Source organism: Colletotrichum costaricense (genome assembly GCF_030867565.1).
Source record: "Colletotrichum costaricense strain IMI 309622 chromosome Unknown Scaffold_21.1, whole genome shotgun sequence".
Taxonomy (NCBI): domain Eukaryota; kingdom Fungi; phylum Ascomycota; class Sordariomycetes; order Glomerellales; family Glomerellaceae; genus Colletotrichum; species Colletotrichum costaricense.
Genome location: NW_026848250.1, coordinates 487,169 through 508,032, shown reverse-complemented (window position 1 = coordinate 508,032; position 20,864 = coordinate 487,169). Strand labels below are relative to the sequence as shown.

At 43.4% G+C, this 20,864-nt stretch overlaps 7 protein-coding genes across 7 annotated transcripts; 3 read left to right on the top strand and 4 right to left on the bottom strand.

Annotated features, from left to right (window-relative positions):
• Positions 1 to 1,315: 1,315 nt before the first annotated feature.
• Positions 1,316 to 2,472, top strand: CCOS01_14681 (isopenicillin-N N-acyltransferase; the record flags this gene model as incomplete). The annotated part of the gene is made up of 2 exons (XM_060462824.1): positions 1,316 to 1,351; positions 1,414 to 2,472. 2 exons carry the CDS (start codon positions 1,316 to 1,318, stop codon positions 2,470 to 2,472), a joined length of 1,095 nt encoding a protein of 364 aa, XP_060306655.1.
• A 704-nt stretch (positions 2,473 to 3,176) lies between these two features.
• Positions 3,177 to 3,473, bottom strand: CCOS01_14680 (uncharacterized protein; the record flags this gene model as incomplete). Its single annotated transcript, XM_060462823.1, has 1 exon — positions 3,177 to 3,473. A coding segment is annotated over one exon (297 nt), but the record flags the coding sequence as incomplete, so codon positions are not given.
• A 3,172-nt stretch (positions 3,474 to 6,645) lies between these two features.
• On the bottom strand, positions 6,646 to 7,233 carry CCOS01_14679 (uncharacterized protein; the record flags this gene model as incomplete). Its single annotated transcript, XM_060462822.1, has 1 exon — positions 6,646 to 7,233. The coding sequence occupies one exon, from the start codon at positions 7,231 to 7,233 to the stop codon at positions 6,646 to 6,648; it is 588 nt and encodes a 195-aa protein (XP_060306653.1).
• Positions 7,234 to 7,290: 57 nt separating this feature from the next.
• On the bottom strand, positions 7,291 to 10,684 carry CCOS01_14678 (uncharacterized protein; the record flags this gene model as incomplete). The annotated part of the gene is made up of 4 exons (XM_060462821.1): positions 7,291 to 7,488; positions 7,723 to 8,137; positions 8,206 to 8,320; positions 9,463 to 10,684. 4 exons carry the CDS (start codon positions 10,682 to 10,684, stop codon positions 7,291 to 7,293), a joined length of 1,950 nt encoding a protein of 649 aa, XP_060306652.1.
• Positions 10,685 to 12,749: 2,065 nt separating this feature from the next.
• Positions 12,750 to 13,934, top strand: CCOS01_14677 (uncharacterized protein; the record flags this gene model as incomplete). Its single annotated transcript, XM_060462820.1, has 4 exons — positions 12,750 to 12,833; positions 12,897 to 13,181; positions 13,250 to 13,580; positions 13,690 to 13,934. The coding sequence occupies 4 exons, from the start codon at positions 12,750 to 12,752 to the stop codon at positions 13,932 to 13,934; spliced, it is 945 nt and encodes a 314-aa protein (XP_060306651.1).
• A 2,137-nt stretch (positions 13,935 to 16,071) lies between these two features.
• On the top strand, positions 16,072 to 16,522 carry CCOS01_14676 (FAD binding domain-containing protein; the record flags this gene model as incomplete). The annotated part of the gene is made up of 2 exons (XM_060462819.1): positions 16,072 to 16,378; positions 16,518 to 16,522. 2 exons carry the CDS (start codon positions 16,072 to 16,074, stop codon positions 16,520 to 16,522), a joined length of 312 nt encoding a protein of 103 aa, XP_060306650.1.
• Positions 16,523 to 19,683: 3,161 nt separating this feature from the next.
• On the bottom strand, positions 19,684 to 19,917 carry CCOS01_14675 (uncharacterized protein; the record flags this gene model as incomplete). The annotated part of the gene is made up of 1 exon (XM_060462818.1): positions 19,684 to 19,917. A coding segment is annotated over one exon (234 nt), but the record flags the coding sequence as incomplete, so codon positions are not given.
• Between the last annotated feature and the right edge of the window lie 947 nt (positions 19,918 to 20,864).

The following is a 20,864-nucleotide window of genomic DNA, read 5'->3' as shown; positions in this document are numbered from 1 at the left end:
AGTCGGGTGGTAAAGAATACGCGGAACAAAGCATCAACCCGAGCAGCTTACCCGAGGATTTATAGCTCGGGTCGATAACGCGCATACGCTCATTTCGACAATTCAATAACATCTCTCCCCAAAAAGAATCTCTTATCATAACGCAGCCTTGGCTTTTGCAAACGCGTGAGCAGTTTGAAGGGAAGAACAGCAAAACCGCTGCCAACATGAAGCAACCTCGCTGAGAAAACACGCCTTCGCTATTTCTTGGTGCCGGAGACTTCTACCGTCTGCTTTATTGCAGCACTTGCAAAGTTTCACCTTCAAAATGAGGCTAAGAGCATCAAATTACCAAAATCTGTATCAAAACGTGATACCTATGCTGATGATCTGAATCTCCAGGTCAGTTAATAACATCAGCAGCATCTAGATCGCTACTTCTCCTCCAGTGTAAATGGGCGAAAACGAAGAGAACACATAATACTGAGCGTTTTCGTTCTCTTCCAAGACCCATGAGCCCGGAAATTTCCAATCAGATCCTGGGCATCACGGACACCCGTTGCACAAGGGGTCATGTGCAAGAATGAGGCCACTGATCGAGAGTTCGAGATCCAAAAAGAACCTGACTTTTGCCTTGAATTCGGTGCATGAAAACTCAGATGCTAATAACATATGATTTGAGACTCAAGTATGACATCCTCAAAGATTGACGTTGTTTCCGAGACTACATGAGTTTTTATCAGTGTCGTTCTAAGCGCCGGAGTGGGCAGGAAGTTCCAGTTGATTTGCCCCAGGGGCTTCCTTGACTCTTTTGAGGGGTCTGACCGAACATCATTGTATTCAGCGTTGTAATATAATGAGATGTCGAAGGCTTCCTACTGGATTGGTGGTCTGTTTGGACATTCGCAGTCTGGAAGGGTGAATGTACATACGAGGCAAGGGCAGTCGGCAACTTCGCGACACAATACCTAGGCTACTACACATTTTGCAGAACATGTGGTATTGCGGTAAGTGTTGTATGACCAGGTGGTCAATTGATTGATGTTTTAATTGGCCTGGGGACGTTTGATATCATTGGTTGAAACTGTCGGAGATTAGCTACTATCGGATGAAGATGCAAACAGCAAGGGAGCTAATGCAAACGTGTAGGTAGGACCGTATCGAGGATGTTGAGAGCCGGCGAGCCGTCTACTGTTTGCCACTCCGAAGCCTGCATGAGATAGCCGAGGAGAACCCCGCATCACGAATGTAAGACCACCAAAGAGGGATCCATCTGTCGACTCTGCATCCTCATCTCAACAATGGCAAATTTCGAGCGAGAGAACATTCTGCGGGGATGATTGACATCACTGTTGCTGGAACCCATCGAGAGGTGAGTGATGCGCCTGACTGCTTTTTGATGTGCCTGAGAAGCTCACCTCCGTGTCAACGCAGATCGGCTTTGCTGTAGGTCAACAGGCTGCGAAGCAAGTTGCTGGGTCAATTGCCTTCTACCGTTATTTTTTCAAAGACTTCAGCGGGTTAGAGTGGTCCACAGTACAGGTGAAGACCCGAGAGTTTGTGCCACACCTCAAAGCCAAGTTTCCCTCATACTATGAAGAGATCGAAGGGATAGCGGAAGGTGCTGCCGTGGACGTTCTGGATGTTGTTGCATTGAACATACGAAGCGAGATCGCTTTTGGTCTCTTCGAAACGGAACCGACAAGACCCACGTCAACTACATCAGTTGAAATGGCAGTGGACGGATGCACTGCACTAGGCTGGAAGACTCCTAGAGGGTCTACATTCCTCTCACAGAACTGGGACTGGAAGAACGAACAAAAACCAAATTTGATCATTGTTCGCGCCAAACCGCATGGTGGGCCCGGCATCGATCTGCCAGCTTTCCAAATGATCACTGAAGCAGGTATCATTGGGAAAATTGGATTCAACGAGCACGGTGTGGGATGTCTCCTGAATGGGATCCGCGCGAAGGGCGTCAATTCAGAGCGTATGCCAACCCACTTTGCCCTGCGGACCATCCTGGAATCCAGGTCAAAAACAGAGGCCCTGGAAAAGATAAAGAGCGTGGGGTTAGCTGGAAGCAGTCACATTCTTCTCGGCGACCACTCAGGCCCTACTGGCCTCGAGTGTACCAGCATTGGGTTTAGGGAGCTGCCGGCTGATGAGAATGGTCGTGTCGTTCATGCCAATAACTTGATATTGGATCATGAGGGCGTTCTTGAGCCACTCTGGCTTGTAGATTCGCCGAAACGTACTGCCCGTATGAGGGAGCTAGCAACGCTAGATGTTGGCAAGAACGCCGGATTCAAGTCCTTGCTAGAGCTTTTCAAGGATGAACAAAACTTCCCAAGCTCCATCAACCGGAAGCAAATCGGAAAGAATGATTCTGGTACTCTTTTCAATGTGGTGTTTGATCTCACCGAAAGAAAGGGCATTATTTCCATTGGTCGGACGACGGAGATTGAGGAGCAGATCGAAATTGGATTCTAATGTCGTATTCTGAACGAGCCATGAATTTACTTAGAGGGTCTCTGGCCAGTATGCCTTGGCTTGTATTTTGTTTACCAACATGAAAAAAGGAATAGACTTTGGCGACACTTTGTGTCACTCTAAATACGTAATCGTGGATCGCGTCACAGTTTCGAGAACTATTGCAAATACCATCAAAAGTCACAGTGGTTCGAAGTTGCGCATGGGATGCAAGCTCACAATTCTCGTTGTTTAACGTATCGACGATTACAGATTTCGTTTTACGTACATATTCTTAATTGGACACCTACGCTGGGCACATCAAGTTCAAGAATCACAATTCAATGCTTTCTCTCGATACGATAGACCGGGAGTTTACTAACGTAAAAGGATGGCATGATCACGCTCGAATGTTGATCTAAGAAACTAAGCTATCACTCGTGTAGCAAGCCGGCGTAAAATAGACTTGTACAAATCACGTGTCGGCGTACTGTATTTGCAATGTTGTGTATTTGGTAACACCTAGATCAGAGACGATAAGGACGAAACATCGGTACGCACTGCTAACAATGAAGAAGATGATCATCCTCGAGTTTCACTTTCATCTGCTCGGGTTGTGTCAACACAATCAAGATGCTCCTTGTCTCTCGATTCAGCATGCCTTTCTGACAGCCCTCTCGTCCTTTCGAGACGCTGAGTCGTGCCATGACCTTTCTCTACCGAGGTTAACGCCTGCAGTTCCACCTCACATTCACATTGGTGCTACGGCCATTCGAGGAGACTTGAATACGAGACGTCCGCTGAAGAGATCTGGGCGGATCGCCACGGAAATCGCAGACTTGCCGCACCGAGTTGCCTCCCTTGGAGTTCCCGCCGGCGCTGCGGCACTGCTGCTTTGCTTGCTTTGCGAAGCTTGAATCGAAACGACTGTCAAAGTTGGACCGTGGTTCCACAGTACAGGTGCTTGCGTAAACGCTGGTAGCACCCAAAAGGAAGAACCAGAGCAGGAAATTGAAGTTCACTGACGTGATGTTAGTACTAAACGGTAAGGAACAAGGAATTGCCTTACTATTGAAATCGAAAAAGAGCCGCAATGATATGTTGTAGTACCTGAGTTATGCGTTGATTTGCTAACAAGCTGCTTGCTGGTCAGGAGGAGAGAGGGAACGGAAATTTATATGTGTGGAATTAGTATCCAGGTCGTCCATGGAGAGCCGGCTATGTTTTACATGGCAAGGGCTACGTAGAATTCAAAATCCGCGTTTGGTCACGCCCGATTGGGAGCTTTGCTACCCATCATCATGTTTTCCAGAAGCTGTTTCCTTGACCTGGTCCTGAGTGGTCGGTCCGGCCTATCCAGTAATCAGATCCGTGACACAGGATTGGCCATCATGATCGGTTTCGTATTCGAGACGACCGGATGGGCAAAGCTTAACCATGCCGCCAAAACGGAAGCTTAGCCTTTGCGGCGGTGACAATAACTTCTTGCCAAGCCGCTATCGGTAATTGGTCACAAGCTGCGACACGCGCGAGGAGAGCATACCTGATGAACAAGGCTATTGAATAATCGACATCCCGTTGTCTGAGAACTAGTTAGGAAGGCTGAAGAGAGGATTAAGCTTGGTGAATTGGAATGTTTCGTCGCAGTGTCGTGACAGGATTCCTTTGGAGTTTCTTCGCGTTTGAAGTGAACCGCACCATCGCTGCAGGCGCGGGTGCTGCCTCCGTTACATCGTCTTAAATGTACCGCGCCTGTGGGAGACTTCGGCATTGTGGTCTGGGGAGAAAATCCCATGCATTTCACGCGTCACCAGCAAGAAGACCTCAGTGTCACCGAACCATAAAAGCCTGGGTAGTCTGTCCAGTTACAGTTGACCCGGATCGTCAACGAGTCAACGAATGTTGTTCGTGATCTTGCCCCCGCTATCATGTGGGAAATATTGAGTCGTCGCGCGGTCAAACCAAAAGTGTTCTCCCAATTGAGGTCGGAATCGGAGTCTTGGCAGCTGAAGCTCCGCCCATTGTCTTGGATTTGACTGACATATAATTAGTGATCTACGAACTATAAGATCGCAATATACCCCGCGGTGGTGTGGTGACGCGCTAGCAAGCCAGCTACGGGTCCCTCCGGATCGACAATCAAGATCGGAGAGAAAACTCTCTCTTGGCTCGATTCCTGCAAACCCTCCCGGCTCACCCAGTTCCGTCAATGGTCCGGCCGTAGTGCGACTCGTGCTGTAGCCACGCCTGTAAACCTTTACTTTGAGAGTTCCCCATGTCCAAGAACGGGACGAATGCCAACGGCTAGAAGCTACTCTGGCAGAGGCCGAGCGGGAAGTTCGATGCAGGTTGGCATTTCGACAGTGCCGATCAACGGCCGGCCGGTGCGCCTCGAAACAAACTCACGTCGAAACTAGGGGCCTCCTGGGAAGAGCATACTTAGAGTTCTGAATGGCGGGGCTTACGCGCTTCAACGATAAACGCAACCTCGTGCACTTATCTGCCCTCGTGGTCGTGATCGGCATTTCTTGCTGCTACGGAAAGTTCGGATCAGATAGTAGAGGTGAGAAAAGCGTAGCCGGCGCCGCAAGGTTGATTAATGGGATTCCGCCCCTGAGTCCCGGCTTGAGTTGCGTGCACAGAATTCAGGGTCCAATTATAGAGCATCCCGACTACGAGACAATCGTGATGTAACGCAAGCTTTACCCTCTCCCACTCGGCAGGCGCGCGAGCAGTGAGTTCTCTTGGCAGAGAGCAGAGTTCCAAAGTCACGATCGCTCTGCGTCGAGCACCAAGGCACAGGGCTCAGAGGTAACTTCCACGACGGGACAGCCCCTCCGCTTCGTCCACGCAGAACCACGACTCATACGAATTTCACATGAGGCAATATCCAAGTTCGAGCTGCTTGGTTTCAAATACTCAAATCATGTTTGATCTTGGCGATAACTCGATGAAAATAAAGCAAATACAGACTGATGATCCACAACGACCTTCCTATGATTCCGAGCTGCTTTCTTGAATAAAAGACCCACCAGCTGTTCTTCTTGTTACTCTAAGCTTTAATTTCGAGATTTTACGTTCTCAATAACAATATCACGGTCAGATCATCTAGTCCATAGTATTCAGAAACTTATCGAGGTGAAATGGAGCTCCCTGGATCCGCATTTACAAAAGAGAGCATTTGCAAAAGAGATGACTCGACAACTGATTGACCAGAGTGGATGGCAAGAAACGAAGCCACTTAGATATGCTACGTATTGGGCTATGCTGGTTTCCAACTACATTATGTATAGACTGGAATAAAGCTCAATTCAGCTCTGAAAGCCATAGTCGAATTGGATAGTCGAAAATTGGATGGTGGTGTTATCTAGTGGTGATGTTTGTGGTGCGCGGCACTTGGCCTGCGTACATATGCGATCTCAGTGGCATGATGGTCGCATCCGAGAGAAGAACAGTATGTTACCTGCGAGAGCATCTGTCGCGGCTGTTGCTGCTGGTTGTCTCGAAGGATTCATAAATGACAGCCCCTTAAAAAGCGCAAGCACGGCGTGAAGCTTGCATTAGGTGAACGCAACAGCGTTTGCGAAACTCAAGTTGCCTTATCTTCGGACTGCCTCCGTGTACCGCTCCCCGGACAATCCCGGAAGGCGGCAGAAGCTCCACATCTGCGGCGGCGGCGGCGGCTAGTACCGTTCAGTTCGGGACACAAGCTTGTTCCCGGGGGTTTTGCTCGGCGGGTGCGATATGAGATCCGCAGGGTATCCGGGCAGCATAGAGCCGATAGCCCTGAGCTTCGCTCTCTCTGTCTCGTACTTCTGTATTTGACTTTCCGGCTTTCCCAACGAGTTCAGTAAAATGGGACTAAATGCCCTCAACGGCCATCTCTCAGCTATTCAAACAACAATTTGCTTCCAGATAACCTTCGCACGCGCGTAATTTCACCGATTTTGGAGGGTCCGCACAGCTCTGAGTCTTTCTTTTCTCTTTCGGTAAGCTAATGACGGCAAGGGGGCCAAACCCGAGGTTCAGATGCGGAACATCAACATGGCTCAGGACGAGGCCGGGATCGTGTGTTGGGTGACTGGATACATCTCGTGGTACATGGACCGCGAGACAAATCAGAGCTCCGGCTTGGCAGTACGTATTCTGGCTTTGGAGAGGCCTCTTATTTCTCGTATGTCTGGATTTCTATTTCTACTTTCTTCCAAAAGCCTGCATGTGCTCTTTGACACACTCGCAGCTACTGCGGAGGAGAAATAAAGGGCAGGTTGGGGTTGACATAGTTGTGACACTTCGACGTCTCGGCTGGAGCTTCCAGCTAACGAAGAAACTTAATCGGTAAGAATTGCGAACTATCAAATGATCGTTGCTAAGGAAGTGGCAGTCTGTAGTATGAGCTACCTTAATATCACGAAGTCTGCAAAAAAGGAAGAGTTCGTCTGGGTTAGAATTGAACCGCTCCAAGACCCTGAACTCATGGCAGGGTGAAGCTAGAGCAAAATCGAAGTTTCGTACCAGAAATGAGATGAGCATGAGCTGCTCAAAGTAGGTAATGTTTCTGCCAATGCATGCTCGAGGTCCCGTACTGAATGAAAGGTGAGCCTTAAGCATCTTCTCCTTATTTCCATCAATCCAGCGCTGAGGTCGGAATGTCTCAGTATCCTTGAAAACCTCGACATCTCGCAGTAGAGTGTAAATTGGGACTGATACAGTGATGCCCTCGCTCACGAACTGCCCTGCGATCACCCGACCGCCCTCCGGCACAACCCTAGGCAAGCTCATTGAGCTTGCCGGTCGAACGCGGAGGGTTTCGTCAACGCAGGCTTTGAGGAAGGGCAGCTAGCCGATGGCGTCGTAGCTCGGTACGGTATTCTGCACAATGACGGGGTCCAGTTCTTCTCGAAGTTGCTCGAGTACGTTAGGGTGGGTGTAGATGAGGTATACAGCGTTTGTGAGAGCAGCCGTGGTTGTCTCAGTGCCGGCATTCATCATGACCGAGCATTCTGTCAAAAGCTTGCCAAAGGGCAAGTTTACCGGCTAGCCATTATTTTTAGCCATCAACTTTTGGGATATATCCCTGTCCTTGTCTTTGGATGCGAAACGCGCCTTGGTGCAGTGCAGGATGATATTATCGAAGTCCGCGCCAGCCTTCTTGTAAGGATGCCATGGAAAGAACTTTCTGGTCAAGGGCAACAGACCGGCTTCCATTCCAAGGACGGTGTTGATTTGAGTAGCGTGTAGTAAAGACTGAATGAAGGGAACTTAATGGACATTCCCACCCGGCGTTTTGGCGTTGACTATGTCGCTATTACGCTTCAAGCAGTTGAGTGAACTGCCAAAGAGCATTGTTGAAAAAGCATCGATGGTGAAGTAGTTGAAATACCGGCGCATATTGACTGGTCTCTCATCTTGCGCATGCTTTCTGAGTTGTGATATCAAAGTGCGAATCGTTTCAGCAATGACGGGCTCTTGTTCCGATAAGGATCTTTGTGCAAAGACATGAGCAAGTAATTTGCGCTTTCTCTGATGCTTGGTCTTGATTTTTTTGTCCGACATATGACGGAACTCTCCGGCGCCTCCATCGTACCAAGCATCCTTGAGAAAGTTGGCACCGTGGCCGCAAATACCATAGACAGCGCGAGGATCTGAGATGGAAACATAGTTTGGACCAATGCGGACGTGCGTACTAGCGTTTCGTGAGCTTCGTGCACCACTATGAAGTGCCGATATCTTAAGCAGTGGAAGATGCGCCACGAGGATGAGATACCGGCAACTCCGGGGCTAGGAAAGATTCGAAGGCCTTTTCTGTCGACAAAGTAGTTTGTTATCGGTCCGCCGATAATGACCCAAAGGATCACAGCAGGGATGGCTGCATAGAATGTTAACCAGATAACTTGACGCGACGGACCACAGGTGTGGCTCACCAAGTAAGGTAGCAGCAGCATGTTAAATCTTTCTCAAGGCTGAATATTTGAAAGCTCGATGACAATGAATCTTCTACAGTGGTTTCGCTGCATGATGGTTCACTCTTATATCTGCGATTCACCTCAGCTATGATTTACACTCGAGCTTTCCAGTGCCTAAAACACCACTTACAAAGAGCATCCCCATCCTACGTACGTTCGCAAAATAGGAAATCCCGTCAATCCTGCATATTTTTAGTTTCCTACAGAACATTGTCGCTAAGCCATAAAGGTGACACGCCGACATTCGTCAGGCCGTAGGAGGCGGTTGGCGGTCGGCTCTCATCAGGCACCCCGATGGAGCTAATGTCGGACGGGCATTCCGATTGAGGAAATCCGCCTCAAGTCTGTCCATTCCAGGTTTCTAGATTTCCCGACACCGAGCCAAGAGGGCAACTGGTCAAGGAAAATGCCAGTTTCCTCACCTGTACAAGTTGGGCGGTGGCACTGCGTCACTTTTGCTAACCTTCATTCCCAGTCACCAATTGTCAGGTGGCAGCTCTTGTGAGGAACTTAGCCAGTCAAAGACTGGATGTTCGCCAGCGAAGTTTGAGAAATTCGGGCGCTAATTGGTTTTGTAACGTACGTCTTTCGGGCTACCACTAATCTGGGCAGCGCGTACCATGACTCAAATCAGTAAAAAGACATACTAGCATCAATATCATTGCGCTGGTACGCGAATGGTGCCAAAGCTGCCGCTACAGATGTTGCTACTACATTTATACAGCAAATTCCTGGTGCTCTGCCGTTAACGGGCCATTCGGCATACCCTTGCCTTTGTCTTCTGAGCTCATTTCTCCCGAGGATTCGCTTTCCGAGAATACATGACTCCTCCAAGCTCTGACGGGTATCCTTTCAGTGAAAAATCTCGAAATCTCCAAACTTGATCTGCCTGCGGTTTCGCCCACACAAAACCATGTCCACAGTATGGAGAGACACGTCGTTCCAGCGTATACGAAGCCTACCATTGGACCTAGTCCAGCATCGTAGTATAAATAGGGCGCGGTGAACGAGACCACCCAGGTTGTCAGGTAAAAAATGACGATACTCGCGGACATGATCTTGTTCTGGTTGGGACCTACTGCCATTTCCCGAGCGACGGTGTACGCAAGGGGGCCAAGACCGAAGTTGAAGCCAACTACGACGACAAAGGAAAACACTACAATGACGTATTGTGTCGAAGATGTAAGCGGCTTGACCGCCACGCCGCCGATAATGATGAAGGCCACCAGCATCATCAAGTTGGTGATCATGAGGTTGGTACGGCGGCGCACTTTGTTGACAGTGATTATAGAGGCGCTTACGGCGAAGATTTGAACAATGTTGGTGATCAGTTGAACGAGAAAAGGGTCGCCCAACCCAATTGCCTGTACGAATACAACACCATAAACGTAGAAGAACAGAATGCCGCAGATCTGCTGACTGAACATGGCTCCAGCCGAGTAGATCAACTTGCGTCTTTCGATGGGATCCGTTATCAGGGCTCCCCATGAAGAAAATTCGGCATGTTCCTCTTCGACATTTTTGGCATTTTCAGCTGTAGCCATATCCTCTGACGGGTCGTAGTTCGGGTTGCTCTGATTGATCTTGCGAAAACTTTGCTCGGCCTCTGTACGACGGCCCTTGAGAACGTACCACAGCGGGCTCTCTGGAATGAAGGGAAGAAGGGCGGCCATGATGAGAGGAAGAATGACAAGGCCTCCCATAGGAATACGGTATCCCAGAGAGCTTGCGATGCTCTTGGTGCCCTGGTTGATTGCGGATGCGCATAATTGAGACCAGGATTGGAGAAATTGGAAGCACATGAGTGCTGGTCCTCGGATGCCCAAGGGTGCAACTTCACCGATGTACAGCAATGAAGTGACGGTAAACTGGCCCACTCCAAGGCCAATCAAGATGCGTCCGACCACAAGTAGAGCTTCTGAGCTGATTATGTCTGCGACTTGACAAATGCCGCCGATGAATATGCAGAATGAAGCCAGCCAGAACGTGGACTTTCGGCCGTAGCGATCATTGAGGGGAGCAGCAATCATTGCGCCAAGCAAGTCGCCAATGTAAATAGCGGAAGCTGTGAGAGACTGGAAAGACGAAGACAGAGCGAGCCTGCCGGTGGCATCACGGACGTCTCCGTAATCATCCTTGAACTCCTGCATGGCCAATACACCGTTGTAGTACGTATTGTCATATCCATAGCAGAGGGCTCCGATGGCTGATACAGCACAGTAGAAGATTGCCCATTTATGATGTACCCAGGTGGTTCGTAGTGGCATTTTGAAGTATAAAAACAAGACGTTTGGCCAGGATGACGGGTGTTTCGAAAGCAGTGGCGTACGGCAAGGGAGGAATGATAGAAAAAAGACAAGCTTAGACCACAAGAAATAGGGATGATAAACAGGTCGCCTGTAGAACTCAAACCAAACTTTTGGGAGCGGATCATGGTTTCAATTTAAGGAAATCCCATCCGGGGCATCTGGGGGGTTGCGGGGTGCAGGTCTGGGGAAAGTTGTTATTGTAGACGTTGGAGTAGTACAAGGATGTGGAGAGACTTGTACGATCCGGGGAGGCCGACCGTGCCTCCTGAGATTTACCAAATGCGGACGTCCGACGTTGAAGCCGCCGATCGAGCTTTCATGCGGCAATGCTTGCTAGTCGATACATGAGCCCCAAATTTGACGGGAAGTCGGACTGATGAATAAGGTAAGTTTCAGTCGTCAAGTCATCGGGATGAGGTCTCGGACGACTGAGTCAAGCCTTTCCTTCTGCGAGACTTCAGCACCACGATAGTAAATATGTTGTACATTGAGCTCGACGACTCGATCTATTTGTCAGCCTCGATCTTAGAGTCCATGTGAGATTAAACAATCTAGACCTCTCCTGGTCTCGCACTCAGTGTGCAGAGCTGAAGAGATACCATAACGCGGTCAGTTTCTCGCTGGAACATGCAATTTGACGCGCTGGCTGTGCTCAGACCGGCACTTTGATCTCTGTCCGCGGAGGCAATCGCTATTACTACTCAGGCCTAGCCAGAATTGAAAATGCTCCAGGCTTCTTCTGTCTTATCCCTGTGACCGACAGAAACTTCTCTTTCGGTTGGGAAGGGGCTTATCTCGCTGGCACGTTCGATTCCATGCTCGAGCGGGGTCAGGAATGGAGTGGCCCCTGAGACCCTCATGGCCTCGACCACAGATAGCACGCCTAGTTTTGGAGGCCACTTGATCTTACCCAAAGAAGCAGGTCAATGACGATGTCGGCAACAGCACTTTGGGCGAGAGATCGCCTTGTGTAGGACTAAGTATGTAATATCGATTTTTTACACATGTTCAGTGCCTCCTGTACTTGATAGCCGAGGGATTCCTTCCATGCGAGCACGGAAGCTTTGCTTGGACTAGGAGCCTCATACTACTTCCATAGGGGGGTTCAGGATGTAGAGTGAAGTTTGGAGAAGAGGCTGTATCAGATACTTCATTTCTTGCACCTATGTCTACTGCATTCCGGCATGAGACTTTCGATTGGGGGCTTGCCCCTCCAAAAGAAAATCGATATTTGAGCAGCGAGTAGTATGTAACACTTGGCGAAACAAGTAGTAGATGTTGATGTTTCCATGAAGCCCCTAGTGACATGAAAGTTGCGTTATGGTCGGTGCTTACTAGTACGAACTTCCAGGCAGCCGGTCAAGCCGATCCTTAATAATGCGACCATCCCCATAAGCCGAAGCCTCTCGATACCCAGAGTAAAGTTCATGCGCCCTAAAGTATGAAGCTGTCTACCATCTCCGTCTCCATCTGTCTGCGACTGCTGTATGCTTCTTTAACCCACACATGTCGAAGCCAGACTGCAACGTGAGGAAATGCGAGTGCTGCTTCAATACTTGTAAGAGTGGCTCGTGAAAGTGAGAATTAGAATTTATGGCCAATATAGATCCATTTAGTCTTCAATAATTCAATAGTTAATGAGATAAAGTCACGGGCATTGCCTGTGACAGTCCATCGCAAAAGGGACCCGCTCCGCACATTCTTATAAATCAAGTGCGGACTTCCTACTTGGGCACCAGTTGTGACGTTTATGTCTCCTACGAAATCAGTGCCAAGTAAACTAAACCCGCTATCTTTGCATGAGATTCAAGAGTGAGCATCTAACTTGGTACGTCAGTTGCGGACTTTGAGTAGTTTTAAGTTCAGTTCCAGTTGGCTTCTGTGCAAACTCCGGCTACCCAGTAGGTATAAAGAATGAGCAGGTTCAATGCGGTCATTATGTTATTTGACCGACGTATGGCCTTTTGACATCAAAAACTCCTAGAAATCATCACTAGTCTTCAGCTCACACAACAAAGCCAACATGAAGGTGGCTCTTATAGGCGGGACAGGAGAGACGGGCAGCATCATTGTCAACGCTCTTCTCGAATCGGACATTCCAGCCTTGGTAGCGTTCTTTCTGATCTTCATTGTTCATCCGATCCGGCAGACTAACCATCAATGGTGATAGAAAATTATCGCCATTGTTCGACCTGCCTCTGAGAGGAAGCCTGATGTTGTCGCGCTTGAGAAGAGAGGAGTTGCCGTCGCCGTAGTTGATCTTGAGGGGCCAAGGGCTGAGCTCGTTGATGTTCTGGAGGGCGCCGATGTCCTGATCTCGACCATCCACGTCAGTGCGCTTGGCAGCCAGATTCCTCTTGCCGACGCCGCCAAGGCCGCAGGTGTAAAGCGATTCGTTCCTTGCTTCTTCGCTACCGTTGCGCCAGCCAAAGGTGTCTTGACGTTGCGCCAGCTGGTAAGAAGCTCCTGTCAGGCTGCAGGTCCACAACATTTGCGCTAACTGTGGTCGTTGCACTGGCAAAGAAAGAGGAGGCTCTTCTTCACGCAAAGAAGATTCGGCTTCCGTACACGGTCATTGATGTCGGCTGGTGGTATCAGCTCAGCATTCCGCGCCTCCCGTCTGGACGCATTGATTCGGCTACCCCTTTGCCGGTCAACTTCATTGCTGGCGATGGCAACACTCCTTCTGCACTGACGGATGTGAGAGACGTTGGAAGGTTCACAGCGCGTATCATCGCTGATCCCCGTACCATCAACAAGATGGTCTTCGTCTATGGCGACATTGTCTCACAGAATCAGATTTTCGATATGTTGGATGAGATGAGTGGCGAGACTACTAAACGAGAATATGCAAGTATATCTCAAACGCAGAGCATTAGTTTGGAAGTTGGCTAATATGCCTTCTTTATAGATGCCTGCCGAAGCTATGGAAAACGCTATTGCTGCTGAGTCTTTGACGGCAGACGCCATCGAGAAGAGTGCATTTGATAACAGGATGAAAATATTTTACGAGTATTGGTACTCCATGGGAGTTCGTGGAGACAACACCCTAGAGAACGCCGAGTTTCTCGGGTACGTTGACGGCACTAAGTTGTACCCTGACTTTCAGCCCATCACTTTTGAGGCTTTCCTGAAGGAAGTCCTTGATGGAAAGTCGGTAGCTATCTATCGCACTCTTGAGCAAAATGTAGCCAAAGCCGAAAGGTAAGCTAAGGCTTGAAACTGTAGCTCGATCTAGCCACTAGTATTATTTACTATTTTATCGTTTACTATTTTATCCATAATAGTAGGATAAGTTCTTGGAATTAGTTTTTGGGCGACACGGAAATAATCTTCCCATACTTTCTCGACATGAGTAAAGTAACCGAGGTCCGTAAATTCTGTTGAAGATCTTTAGCACCCTGATGGAATTCTTTTAAAAAACATCTTAAGCTACGCAAAGAGCCAGCGTGATAGTCTTTCTGACGAAGCGAGGACTTGAACCTCCTCAATCTCGAAATGCTATGGTAATGTCAGATAAATCTCTTTAGATGTCAGGTATTGCGAAGCATTGAGAGCGTTAACTAACACTATTATCTGCCCCTTCTCCGGTCTTTTACATGCTGTCCATTCAACACACCCAGCTCACGTAAGTCAAAGGACCACAAGAGCAGCCAATAAAGTGGCGGGGAATATTACGATGAAACCCCAGAGACGAGTTGCTCCGCCTTCAACTTCCAGAAGTTGTCAAAATTTACAGTAGGCCGCTAAAGTTAACCGGATGCAGGAACCGAATCCACGCGGGGCAACGTCCAGGCTCCATGCCGCTCTAATCCCCGTGGTGGGGACACGGAAAGCCCCCTTTACCGCATGTCCATGCCCTCCGTAGGTGAACAACACGATTTTCCTATGGGTTCATTGCTCCCTCTACCTATGTTCCGTAACCGGGATACTTGGTCTCTGTGTTCTGGATTCACTCGGTGCACTGCCGTTCTCCTTTCCAGCTTTAAGCAGTTCGCTACTGTTACGTCCAAGTTGCCCTCCGTACGATGAGTGGAACTGAATGGGAAGCCTCTTTTTAAGCTACTTGAACATCGAGATGTCATTTCCAGAAGATGGATCTTTCATGAAGACTTGGCGGAAGTTAGGTGAATATCATGTCAAACGACGAGAAGACCACAAAGGCTCAAGCCTCTTAGCATCCTGGAACAAGACACCCGGTGAGTTCAGGGTTTCGAAGGACCACGACAGACTACGGAAAACGCCGACTCTGCGAGAGGCCCCCTGAATCTTCATGTAAACCAAATACGCGACCTACCAGATGGAGTCGCTAGGATTCAATTTTCAGCATACGCCTGTCATACTTTGCCCCTGGCAAAAGAACCGCCTAATCGTTAGATGGTCCTGTCAGCACGTTGACCAATGGCAGCTTTCCTTAGGAAGCTTCGACGGCGGAAAACGAGCCTAGCCGAAGCGCTTAGCTTGGATTAAGACTTTGAAGATATTAACTTGGCAAACCTTAACTGAGGCTCAATTATTCACATCCCGTCCCGGTAAGCCCGAATAGAACTCCGGATTATGATGCTAGAACGTCGTACCCTCGCTTACGCAAGGTTCGAAGTGATCCCTTGCCGTGGAATGTCGACGAGTAGTACAAAGATGGCAGGCTTCCGTCAACCTGCGAGTTGACGTAGCAGACTTGGTCAACTACCGTGAAAGTACCGGATGAATGCACTAGCCATGTTCCCAACACCGCATTCCCTTTCGTTCCTTCTCGTTTAGGAGCGTCTACTTTAGCCGCCGGCTCCCCGGGTGCAATCGGCAGCTACACCGGTTGCGCCATCACAGTAAGTCAAACTCCTCAAGAGACCTTAATCCAGGAGAGTATATAGTTACTGACCGAAGTGAAAGTGTGAAACTCTCGTGACCAAATTCCCTAACCAGGTCTACCTCGGCGCAACCAACGGCACGGACTATGTGGCGTCTCGGGAAGGCTTCTGGTCAACCATCCAAGGCGACGTATCTCCCTCCTGCTTCTTTCAGCCTGTCAGTACCACCGAGGTCTCAGTCGCCCCTAAAAATATCCCAAACACAGGCTGTCAGTTCGCAGTCAAAGCGGAGGCCACTATACTTATACAGCTTCGACGATTGAGGGAGGTCTCGTGATTGACCTGGTCCGGCTCAACGGGATCACACTGAGCGAAGACAAGGGCTCGGCGATTGTGGAGCCTGGAAACACTTGGGCTTACACATGAGAATCTCCAGAAGTCTGGCGTGACCATCCCTGGCGGTCGGATGTTTGGAGTGGGTGTCGGTGGGCTCACTCTTGGTGGAAAGTCAACCTCCGCATCCGAGTCTTTGGCCCGATGTCTCTGAGTAAGTACATTGCTTATGCAGACTTAGGCGGAGTCTCTTGGCTCAGTAACCGCTACGGATGGACTTGCGACAACTACCTGATCGAGTTTGAGGTTGTCATGGCCAGCGGCGAGATTGTGAATGCATCAACAACACCAAACCCCGACCTCTATTGGGCCCTTCGGGGAGGTGGCAGTAACTTCGGTGTTGTCACCAAGTTGAAGTTCAACACATTCCGGCAGGACAAGATGTGGTACGCGAAGCTCCATTACGACGCCCCTGAGAACATCACGGCCAACGCGGCTTTCGCTGACTGGGGTACGATTCAGTCCCCCGAATATCTTAGCAACGCGGCAGTTTTGTCCTGGAACGTACAAGCGAGTGGAGCCCCCGTTGGCGTCGCGATTTCAGTCCATCAGAAGACATTTGACAGTAACTGTTGGTATCCCTATGACAGGGTAGTTGGTTCGAACCGTAGGTTAACAAAGAGATTAATTAAATTATATGAATTTCTATATAAGTATAAAAAAGAGGTTCTAACTATAAGTTAGGCTAGCTATAATAATTATAAATAAGGCCCCTAATTAGCCCCTACGTAGTTAGTTATATACCGTAATTAAATTAAACTTCTAATTTAATACTAACTTTCTCTTTTTTTTATTAATTTACTTATTATAATTAAAGATATAATTCGACCTCGGGCCCGTTTACTAAGTCGTTTTTTTTTCCCCCTTTTTTTTACTCTTTTTATATAACTTATCCCTTTATTTATATATTAACTTTTTTATTACTTATAAATTATTCTAACTTCTTATTAAATACTATTTTTATAAAAGCGTTAATAAGGTTATTATTATTATTAATTTAATAAATCTTAAGGATCTCGTACTTTTTATATAATTATTTAAGGGCTATAATATTAATTATAAGCCTCTTTTCTTTCGTTATTCCTAATTTAATAAAGTATTTATATAATAAATAAGAATTAGTATAAATAACTATTAAAATTAGTAAAAAGTTAAGTTAATTAATAATCTTCCTTAACGTTATTAAAATTATATAAGCGAGGTTAATACTATTAACTATACTATAAACTTTTAATACTAATATACTTCTTATTACCTACTTACTTTTAATTAATAAGTAATAAACTATATTATTATATATAATAAATTCGCTCTTACTTATACTCTCGTTAATAAAAATAATAATATACCCTAATTATAAAATAAGGTCGTTATTATTTATAAATAACCTATTAATAAAGATATAAAGCTTATTAATAGCGAGGTTAATTAAGTAATAAACGAGGCCTCGATTAAGATTCGTTTATTATTATTTAAGTTATTTATTAAGTACTTTAATATCTTATTTATTTAGCTTTATAACTTATACTATTCTAACGTAATTAAAAATTACTTCGGGTTAATAAATACTTATAATATATACCCCTTATATAAGCTTAGCTTTATATCGCTTTTTAATATTAATTATATTTAGGTTAATAAAAATAATTTTCTTACTCTACCCCTTTTATTAAAAAACGACGATTTTCTTTTTAATTATAAAAATCTTATTATTAAATATTAATAAGTTATTTATTATAAGGACCTTTTTTAGCTTCGTTACGAAGCCTGCTTTTTAAAGCTCTTTATCCTCTTTTTTTATAAAGTTAATATTAAATAGGCTTAATATATTATTAGTTTATATTCTAATAATTTTAAATTATTTACCTTCGTACTTAGAGATTAATAAGTACGGGTCGTATATAAATATAACTATTAATAATTAATTAATATAAAAATCGTAATATATAGCCTACTAATAAGTACCCAATTCTACGAGCCTATATAATAGTTTAAGTACTTTAATAATCGTACTTTCTAAGTACTTATTAATTATTTCCTTTAATAAATAGGCTAGGATTTTCTTTATAAGCCCTATAGCTAATTAAATATAAGCCTAAGTAATATTACGGCTCTAAATCTCGTATCCCTTCTTCCGTAGTAATACTATTAATATTATTATTAATCGTTAGTTATAGCGCTATATTATAAGTAATTAAGTAAGTAGCGTCGCTTTTTTAATATCGCTATACTTCTAAGTTATATACTTAGATTTCTTATATAGTTAAAATATTCTTTTTTTTTTTAATTTTATATACTATTCGTAATTTAAATATATAGAGACTTTTATATTTCTTAGGGTCGTAGAGGATAAATTAATAAACCCCTCGATTATATAAAGTATTTATTTCGATAAGATCTAATCCTTTATATAGCTTTTTAATAGTTATAATAATACCTTTTTTACGTAGTTTAACTACTAGCTCGAAATCGGCTTTCTCTTTTACTATATAAAAAGTATTAAATACCTCGTTATTAATAATAAATTATTATATTAGGGCTTACTATCGTAATCTTTTATAACGTCTCGCTAATAATATTTATACCCTTTTAACAATTTCTTTTTTCTTATTATTTATTAATATTACTATAATAATTTTATTAAAGATAATTTCTTATACCTTTACTACGGGTTATCTTATTTCCCTTAGCTCTTTTTCTTTTTATAAATTAAAAATTACCTTAATAAAATCCGTATAATATAATTTAATTATAATAATTAGTTAATACTTTAAATGACTAGTTATAATCCCTCGTAATTACGTAAGAGCGCTTATTAATAAAAATTAATTTATATAGCCTAGCCCACTACTAAGTAATTTCGTACTATATTTATATATTTAAATTTAGAGGTATATTTAAATTAACCCCTATATCGGGCCTATTATACGTAGTAATTACTTCGTTAACTTACTTTTTTATACTTATTTTATATAATACCCGTATTACTTTTTTAACTACTTAGGCTCGTTAGCTTATATTTAGTAATAATAGCAAGGCTAAAGTCGTTCTTAAGTATACTCTAAATATTAATAACGTTAGTATAAACTTATTAGGCCCTATAGTATTATTATAATACTTAAGTACCGTTTAGAAGTATTCGTTATTAATAAAATCGGGATTTTCTTTTTTAATAATCCTAAACGCCCTTTTTAATTACTAATATACCCTTTTTACTTTTTTAATACTATAGTACGCTTCTACGGGCATAACTTTTAGCTATATACTATAAGCTATTATATTTTCTCTAAATTTTATTAATTTAAAACTCGTACTAATATTAGTTTTAATACTATCTAGCGGTCCTTAATATATATTAATCTAGCTTTTTTATAAAACTACCTATACTATTTTTATTTATAAATCCTAGAAAAATTACCCTACTTAAAACGATATAACCTCGTTAATTATATATAGGACTAGTTAACTATTTAAATAAAAGATATCGATAACCATTTCTTAATTAAAATTAAGCTTATTACGCAATTTAAATTTAAATTTACGTAGGCTTTACGCATTTATTTAGTATTAATAATACACTTTTATTAACTATTCTAATACCCCTATTTCGATATTATTATTATTTAATTATTTTAAAAAGCTATATAGCCTCGTAACTAACGAGTACTTAAATCTTTAGTATAATTATCTAAGCTTATTTTTTATTAAATAATTAATTAACTTCGTATTATTAATAAGCTTTATAAACGTATACCCCTATCGTCGTTCGACTATTTTAAAATACTTATTACTAAAGATTTTATTCTTTATATTATTAAATATAATACCTAGTCGATCTATATTTTTTAAATATAAGAGAAATAGGGTATTAATAAATAAAATATAAAAAGTTATCGTTCTAAAATACGTCTCTATTTTTACTATACTTAGGGTAATAATCTCTTTACTTAGGCTAAAGCTAATTTTTATAATACTTATTATTAATATATTAAGTATTACTAGCGCGATTTTTTATAGTACTTAGAATTACCCTTTTTTTTTTATTAATTATTATAATACCCTAGTATTTAAGATAATCCTATAGAAATTATCTAGGCCGTACCTTTTACTTATATAGAATACTTATATAAGCTTAGTATTTAAGTAATCTAAGTAATATAAAAAGGACCTTTCTAATTACTTTTAAAATTACTTAGTACTATCTTTCTTTTTTAATATTAATATAAATAGTATTTTCTCTTTAAGTATTAAGAAAATAGAATTCTATACTATTAAATTCGTCCTTTTATTTACCTCTATATCTATTATTTAAAGGACCTTCCCTTATTATTTATAAATAAAAACCTATTTATTAAAAGCTTTTATTATTTTTTATTTATTTAGTTTTATATATCTTTTAGAAGCTAATAATATAAAAAATAAGTAGTTAATATCGTTAATTTTATTATAATCTAATTCGTTAATATAGGGAGTAAAATCTTTTTTATTTTCCGAATTTCTTAAGGAGAGTAAATATTTTAAGCTACTACTTTAACTACTATTATTAAGTTCTATACCCCTAAATTTACTTTTATATAATAGTTTTTTTTCTAACTTTATAAGTACAAAAAATCGACCTTAACGGGATTACGCTTTTAAAAAAAATTATATAATATAATACACTTTTTAATTATATAATACGTATAATATATTCTAAGCACGCGCTTAATATAATATAATAATTTTAATATAAAAACCGCTATTTAATTTAGAATAAGTAAGCTACCTTACGGTAGCGCTAGCTAGAAAAGTTAATAATAAAAGTCGGCTATAATAATTAGCCATAATAATTAGCTACAATAGTTAGCTATAATAGTTAGAAGCGGCCCTTAACTACAGAAGTTTTAAACTTTAATAGTAATATAGAGGTTTTTAAAAAAAGGGCTAAATAAGTTAAT